Consider the following 17,459-nt stretch of genomic DNA (forward strand, 5'->3'; position numbering starts at 1 on the left):
CAGCGAGGGCAGCGGGCTTTCTTTATTCTTTCAAGTTGAGCCTCATGGAATGTTTGAATCTTGATTGGAGCATTAATGCTTCATTGTTGCAGGTTCAGAAGCTCAGTTTCATGAGTTCAGCCCTGGTCAACAAAGTCTTGTAAGATTTAGTCACATAAGTCAAGTATATGAGAATGCTATTTGTTAATTTATAGAACTAAAGATATACTTGCCAAAGTGAACCAGAATACTCCTGTCAGGCAATTAGGTTATCTCTTCCAGGAAGAAAGTTCACTTAATTAGGGTCAAGAGAGAACTAAGGTAGATAAATTATTTTATTTAATTATTATTTCAATAATTCTTTATTGTTGAAAATATTACATATGTCTTCTTTTTTCCTCCCATTGACCCCCTTCAGACTGCCCGCGCCCTCCCACCCCAAAACCCCACCACCCCATTGTCTGTGTCCATGGGCCATACATGTATGCATACAAGGTTCATAGTTGATTACCTCCCACCCATGGGTTAATCTTCAACCCTCCCCCAAGATTCTGCACTCTTTCATACTTTGAGTCTCTGGATCCACTCTGTCCATACGTTTATTTTGTTACTTAGATTCCATATATGAGTAAAATCATGTGATACTTGTTTTTCTCTGACTGACTTATTTCACTTAGCATGATATTCTCTAGGGCCCTCCATGCTGTCTCAAAGGGTAAGAGATTCTTTTTTTTTTTTTTTTTTTTACTGCTGCATAGTATTCCGTGATATAAATATACCACTGCTTTTTTATCTACTCATCTACTGATGGGCACTTGGACTGTTTCCAGATCTTAACTATTATAAATTGTGCTGCTGTGAACATAAGTGTGCATATATTCTTTCTGATTGGTATTTTGGGTTTCTTAGGATATATTCCTAGAAGTGGAATCACTGGGTCAGGTGGCAGTTGCATATTTAATTTTTTGAGGAAACTCCATACTGTTCTCCACAGTGGCTGCACCAGTCTGCATTCCCACCAACAGTGCACTAGGGCCCCCTTTTCTCCACATCCTCACCAGCACTTGTCATTTGTTGATTTGTTGATGGTAGCCATTCTGAGAAGTGTGAGATGGTATCTCTTTGTCGTTTTGATTTGCATCTCTCGGATGATTAGTGACTTTGAGCATTTTTTCATGTCTCTTGGCCATCTGTATGTCCTCCTTGGAGAAGTGTTGATAAATTATTTGAGAGATTTCAAGTTGTGATAGTCTTACATGTTGCATTAAACAGAGGAGTCTAATTATGGCATTTAAAGGCTATTAGTAGTGACTCTGCAATAAAAATTTCTTATTCATGCAATAGTCCAATGGAGGTGTTCTTGACCTGCCATCTCTCCTAGGTGGCTCTCCCCCAAATAATGACTTAGAAATTGTTTTCTTTCTTCTTATGGCTCCACTGCTCTCTCCCACTCCTCACCCCCCATCTTGGACTTACCTGCTGAATCTTTTGCATTTGGCCAGATGACAGAGCAAGATAATGGGGGGACCTGGTCTAAGAGAGCATTTATTACTTTTGCCCACATTTATGCCAGTTTTCAATCATATATTGCCACCTAGCTGCAAAGGAGGCTAATAAATATTGTGTAGCTGTGTACCCAGAAGGAAAAGGGAACAGTGTGCTAGGTAACTAACAGGTCTTTGCCACATACTGTTCTCTATAGGAACAGCTATGTCAAAAGACTTGGAACATATATACCAGCTCACTTGGGCACCTGCTTCCCTGGGCTGACTGGAGACACATTGACAGATCTTCACAATCTAACTCTTCTTTGCAATTATGTCTTCTTCCTCATCAAAACCACTGCCAGTGATAATCCTTTATCATCCTAGTCAGGTTGCATTTTTCCAGATTCCTGTTTATTATATAATACATATTAATACTACACCTTTCTTTTCTGGGACATTCTCTAGGCCATGTGCTGAAATTCGGAAGGGACAGAATCAACACTTTCTCGAATAAGTAACTTGTTAAAAACTTTACCGCAAAGGGATAAGTAATCCATTTTACAATGTTTCATGTTAGTCTTAGTTCCAGAGATTGAAATTTTCTTCTTGACCCCAAATCCTGATAGTGCATTGTACTCAAACTTTTTAGCTTTCTAGTACAATTTGTATGTCATTAGTCAAAAGCACTACCCTTGTATCTTTCAGCTTTTTTACTATTAAGTGATACACAAAATTTAATAAGATATACTTTCATTTTACACTAAAAAATAATTCACATAAGTATTGTAACACACCATTTTTATCACACACAAAAAAGTGTTTCTTTTTCTGCGATCTTAGGTTATTACAAGCTGTCTAGTTGTCTAAAGTTTATTATAATATTCATATAAAATAGTACATGAAAAAAAATTTATGTGTGCCCTGTTATTGAAATCTATTTGGATTGAAATTAAATAACCTCTGCATGAAATTTTGTAAAGATAATTATTCATCTTCTACTAGTATACCATCTAGAAAAATAATAGAAGAAAAGAATAACAAATTTATAGAAAGAACACGTACCTAGAAATAATTCATTCAACACTTTTGTGCATAAAATTAGCAAGGAACAAAACAAAGTAATTCATAACCCGAGGGATAGAGTATGTGATCATTAAATTTACATTTTCATGTATATAAAACAATTACATTACAGGTGTTCACAATATCATTTCGTTTTTTTTTTGTTTTTTTTAAATATACTTTATTGATTTTTTACAGAGAGGAAGGGAGAGAGATAGAGAGTTAGAAATATCGATAAGAGAGAAACATCGATCAGCTGCCTCCTGCACATCTCCTACTGGGGATGTGCCCGCAACCCAGGTACATGCCCTTGGCCGGAATCGAACCTGGGACCTTTCAGCCCGCAGGCCGACGCTCTATCCACTGAGCCAAACTGGTTTTGGCCACAATATCATTTCAAATGAAAAAGATTGCTAGTCATAAAAACAGTAAGGTTCTATTATGATGTGTATTGTGTGTTTGTATGTGCATGTGTCTGAAAGATGCACACACACACACAAGATAAAAACATAATGTAACATATATGTCATCTGGAATAAGGATCAGTATTTTACTTCTAATTATTCATTATGTCACTAAACAACCCAACAGCATTTTGCTGTTGACAACTTCTGCAAGAAGCATGAACTACTTGCTTCTTGCAGAAGTCTCTAACTACTAATTTCTTGGATCTCAGCTTCCTCATCTATAAAGCGAGAAAAATCACAGTAACTTTAGACAGGCTTCACTAGGTGTATGTAAAGCACACTAAAATACTGCAGCATTTAGTTGGATTGCCAGGAACTTCTCAATGTTATTTATATTTGCTTTGCTATTTATATAACCGGAGGCATATCCCCTTTCATAATAATGGGAGAGCTACCATCTGTTGGACATATATCTGTATGGCCAACACTTTACTATGTTATCTTATTTAATCTTCACAACAGCCTTGTGAGGGAATTTTATCCCTGTTTCCCTCGTGGTGAACTGGGACACAGAGAGGTCAAGTGATTTGGCCAAGATCAAACAGCTAGTAAGTCACAGAGTAAGGACTTTATCCTTGATCTGTCAGACTCGTTAAGCCCATGCTCTTTCTCCTGCAACACATGGCTCTGTGCTTAGCAAGAGGCTCTCCTCCTGATACAAACATTCAAAGGGTGCAGTTGCCAAAAGATTAACTTCCTTTTAACAACTTGTCCATGGGAGAATGACAAAGTAAGACAAATACTACAAGAGTGAGGTAAAAGTTTATAATTTGTCAAGCGCCTACTCTGAAAGGTCCTAAAGAAACGTATTGTCTTGTTGAAGAGGGTACAAATATATATTATGAAAAACTAAGGAGTCCTGGATATCTTCCAGACCTTGCAAACAAAAGTTATCTTTCCTCCCAAACTGATTCCTTTCCCACTATTCTCTAACGGTGACATCATTATGCATCCAATCACACAAGCCGTGTTCCCCTCCGCTAACTATCCACATCAAGTCACAAGAAGAGTTGTGTTGACTTTACCTGTGGTATGTTTCTTGAATATGTCATCTTTTTGTATTTCATCATCTCCACCTTAGTGTAAGCCTTCATTCTCTCTTGCCCTAGATCATTACAGTGGACTCTTGAGTCTCCTTCCAAGTTGTATGTCATGCCACTATCGAAATTATCTCTCTAGATAACAGACTTAAGCATGATGTTTCCCTGCTAAAAAAATCTTTACCATCTCACCATTCTCAGCCTATAGATCCTTTAACACGGCTTCACACAGAAGCCCCAGCGCTATTCCCAGCCTCATCTCCTATTTTCCAGTCCTACACCCTACAGTCACTACATCAAACTATGCGCAGTTCCTCAAACATACTAAGTGTTCTCACACCCTTATTTAGATTGTACACTGTCCATGCAAATATATATATAGTATAGTAGGGCCTCACAAATCTGGTCATGTCAGGGCATAACTGTTATTTTAAGAGTATATTTAAAACATAAGTCTCTATTCATTCAATGTTGAGCTTCTAACATCTATTTACTAGAGCCTTATGTACATAGTGGATGCTACTTTAGAAAGTTAATTCAGAAAATCCATTGATGAAAAGGCATTTATGTAACCAGTTGGAATAAGGAAGTAGAAGACTTTACAAAGATAAATGAAATTGGAAGAGCAAGTATGAAATCAAGAATGTCATGTTTGGATTTCAGTTCTATCGTAAGCCTTCTTGACATTTTAAAGGAGTTACTGATTCTCAAATCATTATTCTGCTTAGCAATAGCCATTTCCATCCATTTGAACATTGATTTTTAACAAACAAAATATTATTTTAAATGTTTACATTTTTGTTCCCTCCCCAGGTGTTCTAGTGAATATTCTTTTTAAAAAATATATATTTCTTTATTGATTTCAGAGAGGAAGGAAGACGGAGAGAGAGAGAGAAACATCAATGATGAGAGAATCATTGATTGGCTGCCTCTGCACGCCTCCTACTAGGGATTGAGCCCACAACCCAGGCATGTGCCCTTGACCAGAATTGAACCTGGGACCCTTGAGTCTGCAGGCTGACGCTCTATCCACTGAGCCAAACTGGCTAGGGCTAGTGAATATTCTTTGTGTAATTACTTAATCCATTATGACTTATTTGTTTATTGACATTTTCTCTTATTGAAGGATTTATAAGCACAAAATTATTTGGCAAACATCTGCCAGTAAAAAGTATAAGCCCACAAATTACAGGACACTTATTTACATTCCTCTTTTTTTCCAGCTTACACACTACAGTGACACTTTAAAGTTGGGCAACTAAATTAGAATTAGGCTTTAGATCCAATTCAAACTCAACTTTTTGAGCTCATATTTCTGTTCTCTTTACCCTCTGGGTTTAATTTCTCTGTGTTTACATTATATGCAAATGTGTTTATCATTACTATTTACTTACTACCACAGGAATCAGTTTGAAGCCGCCTAATTCTGGTGAAAATGGTTTTCTCAAAATAAACCCAGATCATATTGGGTTTTATCGTGTAAATTATGAAGTATCAACTTGGGACCTGATCATTACCAGTCTTTCCTCCAACCACACGGTAAGAAAGCAATGACTGGGACTTGTTTTACTTTTGTTCTAAGAAGAGCATCCTTAACACGTTGCTTTAAGAATCACATTTCTTACCTCTTTTTCTCCCTCTTCCCAGGGCTTTTCTTCTGCTGACCGTGCAAGTTTTATTGATGATGCTTTTGCCTTGGCAAGGTGGGTTTTGGAATGAGGTAGATCATTTAAAATACCGTGGATTTTGTCACAAAATTATATATATATATATATATATATATATATATATATATATATATATATATATCCTTCTGCATGCCCCACAATGGGGATTGAGCCCACAACCCAGGCATGTGCTCTGACCAGGAATTGAACCATGTCCTCCAGGTTCATATGTCAATGCTCCATCACTGAGCCACGCCGGCTGTCACAAATTTTTTTAACGAGTTACAACAGAATTTAAGAATGAATGTTAGTTTAAAATATCCAAAGCCACTATTTATAACATTATTGTTTTCTTTAACGTGTTTGTGTGTGTGTGTATGTGTGTGAAGTTCATATGATCCTCATAGCCAAAATACTGATATTAACCCTTAATACTAATGATGACTGTAGCAATAAAAATTTTACAATGGGCTTTGGCTCATTTATGCTGTTGACTTTGAGCAGGGCTTGTCTATATCAAATCTTGAGCTAATTATGAGTGAAATTTTCAAATGCTTAAAGGTACACCTTCATAATTTAATTTAGTAAAAAGGCAAACAATGTGTTTCATAAATTCATTTCTGTGAACTGAAGCCCAAGGTAAAAGTTTTATTGCTACAGTCATCAAATCTTGTTCAAGTCATTGGGACAAGAAGAATGAGGCACTGTCCTCTTGGACTGATCAGAAATAAGACACCATTAGAAATTTTGACTTTTTTTTTCATGGCCTGAAGGTAATCTACATTTAAAAAATAATTAACACAGATTGGGAGAATGGAGGAGTAACCATAGTAACTCTGAGGGTTTTTTTTTTTTTTTTTCAGGTAGCCTAGCTCCATTAATTCAACAGGTATTTGTTGGAATTTGTGACACTGGTAGGAACCAGGGACACAGCTAACTTGTTCTGCTGGCTATGTAGTGGCTTCATGCTAGATACGAGCAATGTAGCAAGAAGGAGATGCTACTTTCTCAGGAAGCCTCCAGTGGCCCTTTGGGTTGGGTATTTTCCCACAACATGTATTGCCATTGCTTAGTAACTGTCCATCTCACTCACCAAACTGTAACTATCGTGAGAGTAAGCACCCAGATTATGGTCCTCTTTATTTTATCCCCAGCTCCTGACTGTGACACACCATAGTGAATGTTCATTAAATAGGAGCTGACTACATGGCTGGGAGGATAGCATAATAACACTAAAGGCATAGGAGAGTATGCCTCCAGACTTTCTCGGTAGACTACTGGAAATCAGAAAATGTTCTTAACATCTTTACTTTTAGGATTTTTTAAATTGTTGGCACTATTATAGATGTCCTTATTTCCATCTCCCCTTTGCCTGCCTTCACCAGCCCCTGTCCCCACTTCTTTCTAGCCATCACCACATTGTTGCCTGTGTCTATGGGTTACATATAGATGTTCTTTGGCTAATCCCTTCACCTTCTTTCTCCCAGTTCTCTCCCCACTTCCCTCTGACAGCTGTCAGTCTGTTCCACGTGCCCATGCCTCCATTTCTATTTTGCTCATCAGTTTATTTTGTTCATTAGGTTCCACATATAAGTGAGATCATGTGGTATTTGCCTTTCTCTGATGGGCTTATTTCACGTAGCATAATAATCTCCAAGTCCATCCATGCTGTCTCAAAGGGATCATTCTTTTTTATAGCTGCATAGTATTCCATTGTGTAAATGTACCAGCTTTTTAAAAAAATATATTTTATTGATTTTTACAGAGAGGAAGGGGGAGGGATAGAGAGTTAGAAACATTGTTGAGAGAGAACCATCAATCAGCTGCCTCTTGCACGCCCCCTACTGGGGATGTGCCGGAAACCAAGGTACATGCCCTTGACTGGAATTGAACCTGGGATCCTTCAGTCCACAGGCCGACACTCTATCCACTGAGCCAAACCAGTTAAGGCATGTACCACAGCTTTTTATCCACCCATCTACTGATGGGCCATTGGCTATTGTAAATAATGCTGCTATAAACATAGGGGTGCATATATTCTTTTGAATTGCTGGTTTGGGATTCTTAGGACATAGTCCCAGAAGTGGAATCTCTGGGTCAAAAGGCATTTCCATTTTTTATTTTTTGAAGGAACTCTTACTGTTTTCCACAGTGGCTATACCAGTCTGCATTCCCATCAACAGTGCAATGAGCATTCTCTTTCTCCACGTCCTCAGCAGCACTTGTTTGTTGATTTATTGATGGTAGCCATTACCGCAGGTGCGAAGTGATATCTCATTGTAGTTTTAATTTACATCTCTCTGATGATTAGTGACATTTTCATATGTCTATTAGCCACCTGTATGTCCTCTTTATTGACATTTTTAAGGAGGTACATTATAGGGTTAAACAGGTTCCCGAGCCAGATTAAAATCCTGCTTCTGTATAACCTTGAGTAAGTGTCTTAACCTCTCTCTGGCTCAATTTCCTTATTACCAAAATGAAGATGACTTTACAAGACTCTTGAGGAATAAATGAGGTAATGCACATAAAGCAATGAAAGCATTGCAGGCCTTTAAGGCCTGTGAGAGTGCTCAATACATTGTAGAAATACATCCACCATTGATCAGTAGCAACAAAGAAGCATTTATGTAGAAAAGCTCTTCTGAATTTGTAATGTAGATTCCCATTGTAGGTAATAGACATTATAATCCCCTGTAGTGAATCTCCAAGTTTAATCTCCTGGACATATAACAAATTAATTACAGTCATTGACCCTTATTCGAGATGAGATTTTGCTTTTCACAGTTTCAGTTACTTGTGATTTACCGGAGTCTGACCCATAACTCTTATTACAGTATATTGTTATAATTGTTCTATTTTATTAGTAGTTGTTGTTAATCTCTGACTGTGCCTAATTTATAAATTAAACTTTTCACAGGCATGTACATATAGGAAAATATACATACACACATATAGAATATACTAGAGGCCCGGTGCACAAAAATTTGTGCACTCGGGGGGGAAGAGGGGGTCCCTCAGCCCGGCCTGTGCCCTCTCGCAGTCTGGGACCCCTCGGGAGATAATGACCTGCTGGCTTAGGCCTGCTCCTGAGTGGCAGAGGGCAAGCCCAATCCCTAGGTGCAGCCCCTGGTCGGGCTCAGAGCAGGGCTGATTGGGGAGTTGGGGCGCCGCCCCCCGTCATGCACAGAGCAGGGCGGATTGGGAGGTTGCGATGCCACCCTCAGTCACGCTCAGGGTAGGGCTGATTGGGGGGTTGGGGCACCGCCCCCTGTCACACTCAAGGCAAGTTCAATGGGGAGGTTGCGGCGCCACCCCCTGTGATGCACAGAGCAGGGCCAATCAGGGGGTTGGGGCGCTGCCCCCTGTCACTCACAGAGCAGGGCCCATCAGGGGGTTGGGGCACTGCCCCCTGTCACTCACAGAGCAGGACCAATCAGGGGGTTGGGCACTGCCCCCCCCCCCCCCATCACGCACAGAGCAGGGCCCATCAGGGGGTTGGGGAGCTCCCCCCTGTCACGCACAGAGTAGGGCCGATAGGGGAGTTAGGGCACCGCCCCCTGTCACCCACAGAGCAGGGCCAATCAGGGGGTTGGGGCGCCCCCACTGTCACACTCAGGGCAGGGCCGATGGGGAGGTTATGGCTCTACCCCGTCACACACAGAGCAGGGCCCGTGGGGGGGGGGGGGGAGTTGGGGCACCACCCCCTGTCACACACAGAGCAGGGCCGATCAGGGGGTTGGGACGCCACACCCTGTCACACACAGAGCCGCAGGGCGATCAGGGGGTTTGGGCGCTGCCCCCTGTCACTCTGATCTGGTGCCAGACCTCTCGGCTCCGCTGATCCCGGTGCTGGGAGGCATATTACCCTTTTACTATATAGGATAGAGGCCTGGGGGCCGGCTGGTTTGCCCTGAAGGGTGTCCTGGATCAGGGTGGGGGTCCCCACTGGGGTGCCTGGCCAGCCTGGGTGAGGGGATGATGGCTGTTTGCAGCTGGTCACACACCCTTCAGGGTGGGGGTCCCCACTGGGGTGCCTGGCCAGTCTGGGTGAGGGGCTGAGGGCTGCTTTCAGGCTAGGGGTTTTGACTGAAGCTCCCAACCACTCCTTTTTTTCTTTTTTTTTTTTTCTTCTGGGCCAGCTTTAGCTCTGGCTCTAGCTCTGAGGCTTCCGCTGCTGGTTTGTTTGCTGTTCTATAATCGAAACAATGTATAACTTCAGCTCTGAGATCCCAGCCGGCTATATTTGTTAGAATGTTTCAAACTGCCAGCTCAGAGTCCGGCAAGTCAGGCGGGGAACGTTGGAGTCTGCAGTCACTGGAGCAAGCAAACCTCACGTTCGCTTCCAGCTGCCTGGCTGCCGGCCGCCATCTTGGCTGACAGTTAATTTGCATAAGGATACGCTGATAGCCAATCGGAAGGGTAGCGGTCGTACGCCAATTACCATTTTTCTCTTTTATTAGTGTAGATTCTCTATGGAAAAGGAGGGACTATATTGCATATCCATTATATTACAGTTTGTCAGTCACTCATTTAATAAGTATTTATTGAGCACCTACTCTGTACCAGGCACTGAGCAGACCTGGGAAACTAAGTGATGAAAGAAGATCAATATTTTAAAACATAATAGAACCGCTTAGAATTTTTTTTTCAGAAAAACTCTCCTGTGAATACAAAATGATCGTTTCCAAAGCTTAGCATCTTTGCTGTTAAAAAGTACACAGAGATTGTAATATCTTTATAGCTTAATTCCCATCACAACACAACACACAGTTCGTTGTGCTTTAAGGAGCGAAAGCCTCTTGAGCAGTTCTCTCAACCGTGTGTTAAGCCGGTAACTCGCACAAGTGAGAGACTTTCTCACATTTGCTCAGCTCCTTGGCCATGCCCCGTAACATTTTGAAGAGCTTCAGAAAGAAAGAAAGTGAAACACACTTGAAAAACAAAAAATATCAAGAATCACACAATAACCAGTCCAGGAAACACCTGAGTTATGACCTTAGCTATTGAGCTATTGTCCAATTTCCTTCTGCAAAACAGGACTCAGGGAGGGACAGACTGCATCAGCTTTATTAGAGATGGGTCCAGACCAGTCTGAAATGTTAGGCAGTAAAGAAAAGGAGAAATGTGTAGTTAGACAGGTAAGTGCCTATGGTGGGACTAGACTTTATGCAGATCTTCTCAGGTGTTTAGAAAGAAATGTAACTCATGTTTCATGAGCAGGACTGAAAGGGTGCATCTAAAAATACATGTATTCTTGATTCCCCTGTCCCCAGATTTGAGAAGCTAGTATTCTTACTGCCCTAGATGGAATATCTAGCTGGACACATTAGTTAAGATAGGGAGTAAAAATTCATCCAGTCACTTTGACTCTCCCAAACAGTCTCAGTTCATCAAATGCCTAGCCCAATGAAACCATGAACATTTTCAAAGTCATTTAAAGTTATCTCCAGCCCCCCAGGAACAACATGCTTGATTTCCTCTCCATTTTCCTGTGTGAAGTTTCTGCTTCTCATTATGCTGCCTCTGGTTCCTCCAGCGTTGAGGCAGTGAGAGCAGGTAAAGGGAGGAACACTCCCAACATGCAGTTTGCTTTTGCTCCTCTAGACCTTGTGACATTTAACATGGACTCTCCTCCTTCTGTGCTCACACCATTCCATGGTCAAGGGTGTTTCTCCCGCAGTTACCTTGAGGGGCAGGTGAACACCACTGACCCACTCTGGTCCATAGCGAGTATTCATCCATCCTGTGCCCCGACAAAGTCTGAAAGGACAGGCCACCCAGGCAGTCCCATCTCTTCACTCTGAGATCAGAGCACTAGCCAGACACGGCCTCTCGTCCTATAGATTTCTCGGGGTGTAAGACACCAGACCACTATGCCTCCAAGTTCTAGGATACACCTGTAAAATTATTCAAGTGTTCCCATGAAAGGCCCCATTCCCTAGGCTTGATATGAAGGGACAACCTCATAGTACACTGACAGCACTCCCAAAAGCCCTCTTCTACAAGGTCACTCTCTCCCCCTTAGCCACTCCAACCTCTTCATTAGGATGGTGGTGTGTTATTAGCAAAAGGGTCACAAAACCTGTTCCCCTGACCATGTCAGCTCCAGTTTGGTGGACCTGCATCTTACTTTGGAGAATAGGCCAAAGGGCCTAGTTTGGGGGCCTTGCCAAAACTGAGACAGAAAAAAATCCTTTGTTGTACAGCTGTTGCAGTAGGTTTTATCCTTTTCAATAGCTTATGTTGTGCTCTGGAGCCCACTGTGTGCTAAAGCCAGGGGATGGGTCAAGATTAACATAAAGGAAAGCACAAGGCTGGCTAACAAACCCAGGAGTGGGAGCAGGAGTTTCTGGGTGAGGAAAGAGTGGCACAGAGGACAGCTTCACAGACCACCTAAGCCACTGACGAGACAGAATTCCAGCCAGGTTTTAAGGACCAGTGGTTCCAATGATATGCAAGGTGACGACCAGGTTAGCAAGTAAAGGCCTCCAGGTGAACATCAACCATGTCACGATGATCAGCTTTGCCATTTTATTTTATTTATTTATTTTTAAATATATTTTTATTGATTTCAGAGAGGAAGGGAGAGAGATAGAAACATCGATGAGATAGAAACAGCAATCCGCTGCCTCCTGCATGCTCCCTACTGAGGTTTGAGCCTGAAACCTGGGCATGTGCCCTGACTGGGAATCAAAGCATAACCTCCTGGTTCATGTGCTGATGCTCAATCACCGTGCCACACTGGCCAAGCAGCCTTTTTTATTTTTTAAAGAAAAGGGTAGTAGGAAAATGAGGAGAGATAAAATGGGGTCTTGTTAATAGCAAAGAGACTGTTTTAAGCCAGAAATCTGAATTTAATTGGCAACTTAATGTCAAAAGACCAGATACACCTGTGGACTGAAGGGTCCCAGGTTCGATTCTGGTCAAGGGTACATGCCTAGGTTGCGGGCGTGGACCCCAGTGGGGGGCGTGCAGGAGGCAGCCGATCGATGGTTCCCTCTCATCATTGATGTTTCTATCTCTCTCTTCCTCTCCCTTCCTCTCTGAAATCAATAAAAATATATTATATATATAAAAAAAGAGAGACCAGATACATGGGAACTTTCCAAAACTCTCCACACCACCTGAAGGCTCATGAATGTGGGTCAGTTCCATCCACTGAGGCACCTCTCTCAATTGTTCTACTGCCCCAGTCAAGAGCCATGTTTACCAAGACACCATGCTAAACCTGGGCTTCTCTGAGTTGGGGACTGTGTAGTCTTTTCAAGTCACACCCAGGGAAGCAGAAACAAACAAACCTTTGATATAAGATTCCTCAAACTTCCTCCATGCCTCAGCCGGAGATAGGAGGACCTCTTAGTCCTCTTCTTCTCCATTGAGTCCGGTGGGAGCTTTCTTTAAGTTACAGCCTCCATCTTCTCTACACTCTGAATTATAGGAAAATTCTGATTTGAGTCCTTCAGGCTGGGTTCTCACTCTGTAAATGGAAGATTCTAGAACAAAGAAAATTCTCAAGTCTGGCTTTCAGAACTGCTATTTGCTATGGATTTAAAAAGAAATGGAACTTGAGACTCAAAGTTGAGTAAGAATGCTGTCTTAGGTGGAATTCCCTAAGTGCAGAGTCTGAAATGAGGGTTCTTTACCTGTGGTTATTGAAGAGTGCTGGCTTGAGGTAGAGAATGCAAGAAACATGATGGGGAAGGAGGAAAAGCTGAGCAAAGATATGGTCTCATTTGGAATCTAGCTTTGCCAGATTCTACTAGGAAGCTTTGAGTTGTACCACAGAGTGGGACCAACTAGAGAGATGCAGGCTGGCTAGTGGCATTCCTGAATCAGATGATTGATTTATGGTCAGGAGTGAGGGTTGCATAACCTCTTAGAAGCAAGATAGATGTATTTGGCCAAGGGCTATTGCCTGAAGAAGGTGGTAGCTGTGAGCTAACACAACATTGTAAGGCGATCTGGGTAGGGCACTATAGATTTCTTTGTTGTAAAAAAAAACAGTTCTTCACATGTAATCCTAGCAATATCAGCATTGCCTGGCAACTTGTGAGCAATGCAAATACTTAGGCACTATTCAAGACCCACTAAATCAGAAATTCTGGGAATGGGGCCCGAGAGTGTGTGACTTAACCAACTTTCCAATGTTGCTGATATATGTTCAAATTTGAGAATCATGGTTCTAAATGGTATTGCTTTTCCTCTGACATATCAAATACTACTGATTCCATGCATAAGAGTTGCAGAGTACATTATTTTAATTCTCAAAATATTATCATCTATAATATCAAGCATCAAAAATTCACTCCCAGTCCAGTGTTCTGACTTTATGACTTAGACTTAAAGAAAATGAGTGATATCAAAGTGGAACTATTGCAAAGCTATCAAGTGTGCTGGAAAAATAAGATGCTAAGACAAGATATTGATTTTTTAACATTTGCATACATAATACTTAGGACCTCTAATCTGTGAATCATTAGATTCCCTCCTTCCATTTATGGTATCCAATTACCCAATTCTTCTGGTCCTTGTAACCAAGACCCTTCTAATCTTTTCACCTGCCAGAAATGTGCAGCCCACTTGATTTCTGACCAAGTTATCTGCCATTCTTCCTAAAATTTCATTAACCTCTTTGCTAATTTGATCCTTAGAGCAACAACTATTCTTCGAAAGTATCCTAAGAAAACACTGATGAGATGTGATTGTTGCTCTATCCTCAAAGAAAATAGAAAATCATTAAAATTAGAAAATTATCAAGTTTCACATGTTAGCACAACTTCTATATTTTTTACTTAATAAACATTCTCAATAAAACACTCCATTTCTCAATATTATTTATTCTTTTATTAAGGGAGGCGGAATGATCCAAAATATAACCCCTTCTAAATCAAATCAGGAAATGAGAAATCAGCTTTCTGAACTGAAAAGAAAACTCTGTATCATATCTCATTAGTAAAAATCATATGATGCTAAAGATTTTAACACTTATCTGTCCAATGCTAGTTCATCCTCTAATCAAGCTCTTAGGAAGAAGTCATGACATAATTACATTATTCTTTATTCACAAAATGACCTCAAACATAATAACACTCAGTGCATCAATATTACTAATTCAATAATTTAAAATATATTTTTTAATTTAAACTTTCAAAATGTAATGTGGAAAAACAAGATTCCCATAAATTTAGGCTAGAAATTGAAGCATGACAGTTTTCTAAGAATATGATTTTAAAAGGTTCTAGAATCTCTTTTAAGGAGGAAGATATTGGATTCTTTAAACTTTGAAATGTCAGAAGTAACTTCAAATTTCCTGGAGGAACAAAATCCACTTTTTATTTAGCCTTATTATTGGTAAATATATAAAAAAGGAGATGTCTTATGGGAAGTATAAATGTACTTGAAATGTTTTACGCATTCATGATTTGTGAGTACTGTTATTCAGGTTTCCTCTTCATTTTAAATTCAAATCATTTCAATAAGATACATTTATAATGGTGTATTTGGCTATTATAATTAGCTTATGAAACTAAAATTTAAAAGTTTTTATTCACCAATATTAACCACATAGCTAAGTGGCTTTTGTTTCATCTGAAATTTTGCCAAAATCCAAATTTTGGATTTTTCAAATGTGTATCTTAATGTTCTGTCTTCCCCTTTACTATTGGACATTTGAAAATATATCACTGTGAGGAAATCTCTTTGATTAGGCTTAAACCATACATGCATTTTATTAATCATGTAATAGAAGGATTCTCATTAACATTGAATTCTATAATCCCCATATTAGTTCTTTGAGTTAAACAGAAACTAATTTATCTTTTTAATTAACTGTTTTGTTTTTCCTTCCTTAGAGCTCAACTTCTAGATTATAAGGTGGCTCTGAACTTGACCAAGTATCTCAAAATGGAAAAGGACTTTTTACCATGGCAGAGAGTTATTTCAGCTGTAACCTATATTATTAGCATGTTTGAAGATGATAAAGACCTATACCCTGTGATTGAGGTGATGTGAATGGCATTTCTTATGAAAGTAAATGTTTAGTCATTAGCAGAATAGGAAAATTTCTGAGGGAAGAAGCTCCTGGGAGACAAGAACATATCTTCCTTTCCAAGTGAAATCAAAGGAAAGTACAATGACTTGACTAGTCAAAGCAAAGAGATGCTATTTATTTTTTCAGCTTGAAATGTATCAATATTTCTGGTTCAATATACCCCTTAAGTGTATATTTTAGTGTTATAAGGAATCCAATAATTAATACTTCATTTAAAATAGGCAACATTTTAAACCATAGACACTAACTAGATCCTATTTTTACTGTATTCATCTAGGTCAAAATGAATTCATTCTTCCCAAAATATAGCATTACTAGAGGTCCAGTGCACAAATTCATGCACAGGCGGGCCTGCTCCAATCAGGCCCAATCAGGGCCGGGCCAGCTGGGGAGTGGGGCCACAGGCGATTGGCTGGCAGGCCCTGCCCCTGAATGGGGTGGCAGGGACCGATTGGGAGTCAGCATCCAGGGGAGGGGCCATGGGAGGTTGGCTGGACAGCTCCACCCTTGATTGATGTGGGGGGTGGGGCGATCATGGACAGAGCTGGCTGGGGGGAGAGGCTGCAGTCCAATCAAGGTGGTGGGGGCTGATTGAGGGTGGGACCCACCGTGGGGAGGGGCTGTGGACAGTGGACAAGTGCCCCCATCCTTGAATGGGGCGGGGGGTGGGAGCAGGGGTCAGAAGCCTGGGGGAGGGGCCATGGGTGGTGGGGTCAGGTGGAGGGAGGGGCTGCAGGAGGTTGGCTGGCTGGCCCCACCCCCTATTGGTGTGGGGTGGGGCTGCCAGGGGGAGGGGCCGAGGGAGGTTGGCCTGCTGGCTCCACCCCCCCATTGGGCCGATTTGCTGGCCACAGGGGGCATCAGAGCAACCAGTTGTTCAGGTTGTTATGGCGTTCCAGTCACTGGCTTTTTATATATATAGATATTTCTGCTGTTATTTCCACATTGAGATTTTATTATGAGATAGTCATTACAAATACTTTGCTTTGTAATTTCTGTAGCACTTTAGCAAGACACTTGTAATTTTAAACAAATTCTGGATTCGAATCTCTGGCTCTTCCACTTAGTAAATGAAAGAACTTGGACAAATGATTTATATTTGTGAGTCTTAATTTCCTTTGTACAATAAGAATCTTAGCACTTGGCTGCCTATGGTAAAGGGATAAAGATTGTGTAATATAAATTTCCTTTGTAAATCCAAAGGCAATGTACAAATATTGGAATAATATTATTATTTCATCAGTACTTGAGCAAGTATGTCAAGTGTTATTCTATTTCACAAGAAGTGGAAGCTAAGAGATGCTAACCCAAAGTTGGATAAAACACAAGAGAATGTTCAGGATGTTCTTACCTTGAAGCAATATTGCAATGTGATAAAGAACTGAATGCATCCCTTCCTAATGACAGGCCCAAAGTTCTCTGAACTAGTAGGAAAAAAGGTTATAATGGTGGTGGGGGGAGGGTGGCTGTACATTATAATAGTTGAAGGACTGTTGATAAATAATGAATTGTTACTCATGGTATGTGGTGCTTTTATTTCAGGAATACTTCCGAGGTCAGGTGAAGCCGGTTGCAGATGCTCTGACATGGGATGACACTGGAGACCACCTCACAAAGTTATTTCTTTTACATTTTTTAAACTAATATCCATTCAATATCTGTTTGCGTGTTTTAAAATGTGTTGAAAAGTACTCAAGGCCCAA

At 40.7% G+C, this 17,459-nt stretch overlaps 1 protein-coding gene across 1 annotated transcript in view; it reads left to right on the top strand.

Annotated features, from left to right (window-relative positions):
• The window catches only part of ENPEP (glutamyl aminopeptidase), an 88,841-nt gene that overhangs the window by 56,683 nt on the left and 14,699 nt on the right, over positions 1-17,459 (top strand). The window contains exons 12-15 of the mRNA XM_070390815.1: positions 5,438-5,574; positions 5,683-5,738; positions 15,557-15,707; positions 17,299-17,372. Of these exons, the coding sequence (XP_070246916.1) occupies positions 5,438-5,574; positions 5,683-5,738; positions 15,557-15,707; positions 17,299-17,372 (418 nt within the window). The remainder of the gene's footprint in view (positions 1-5,437; positions 5,575-5,682; positions 5,739-15,556; positions 15,708-17,298; positions 17,373-17,459) is intronic.

This window comes from Myotis yumanensis, unplaced genomic scaffold (genome assembly GCF_028538775.1).
Source record: "Myotis yumanensis isolate MYYU_CA2020_CCGP unplaced genomic scaffold, mMyoYum1.0.hap1 SCAF_1, whole genome shotgun sequence".
NCBI lineage: Eukaryota > Metazoa > Chordata > Mammalia > Chiroptera > Vespertilionidae > Myotis > Myotis yumanensis.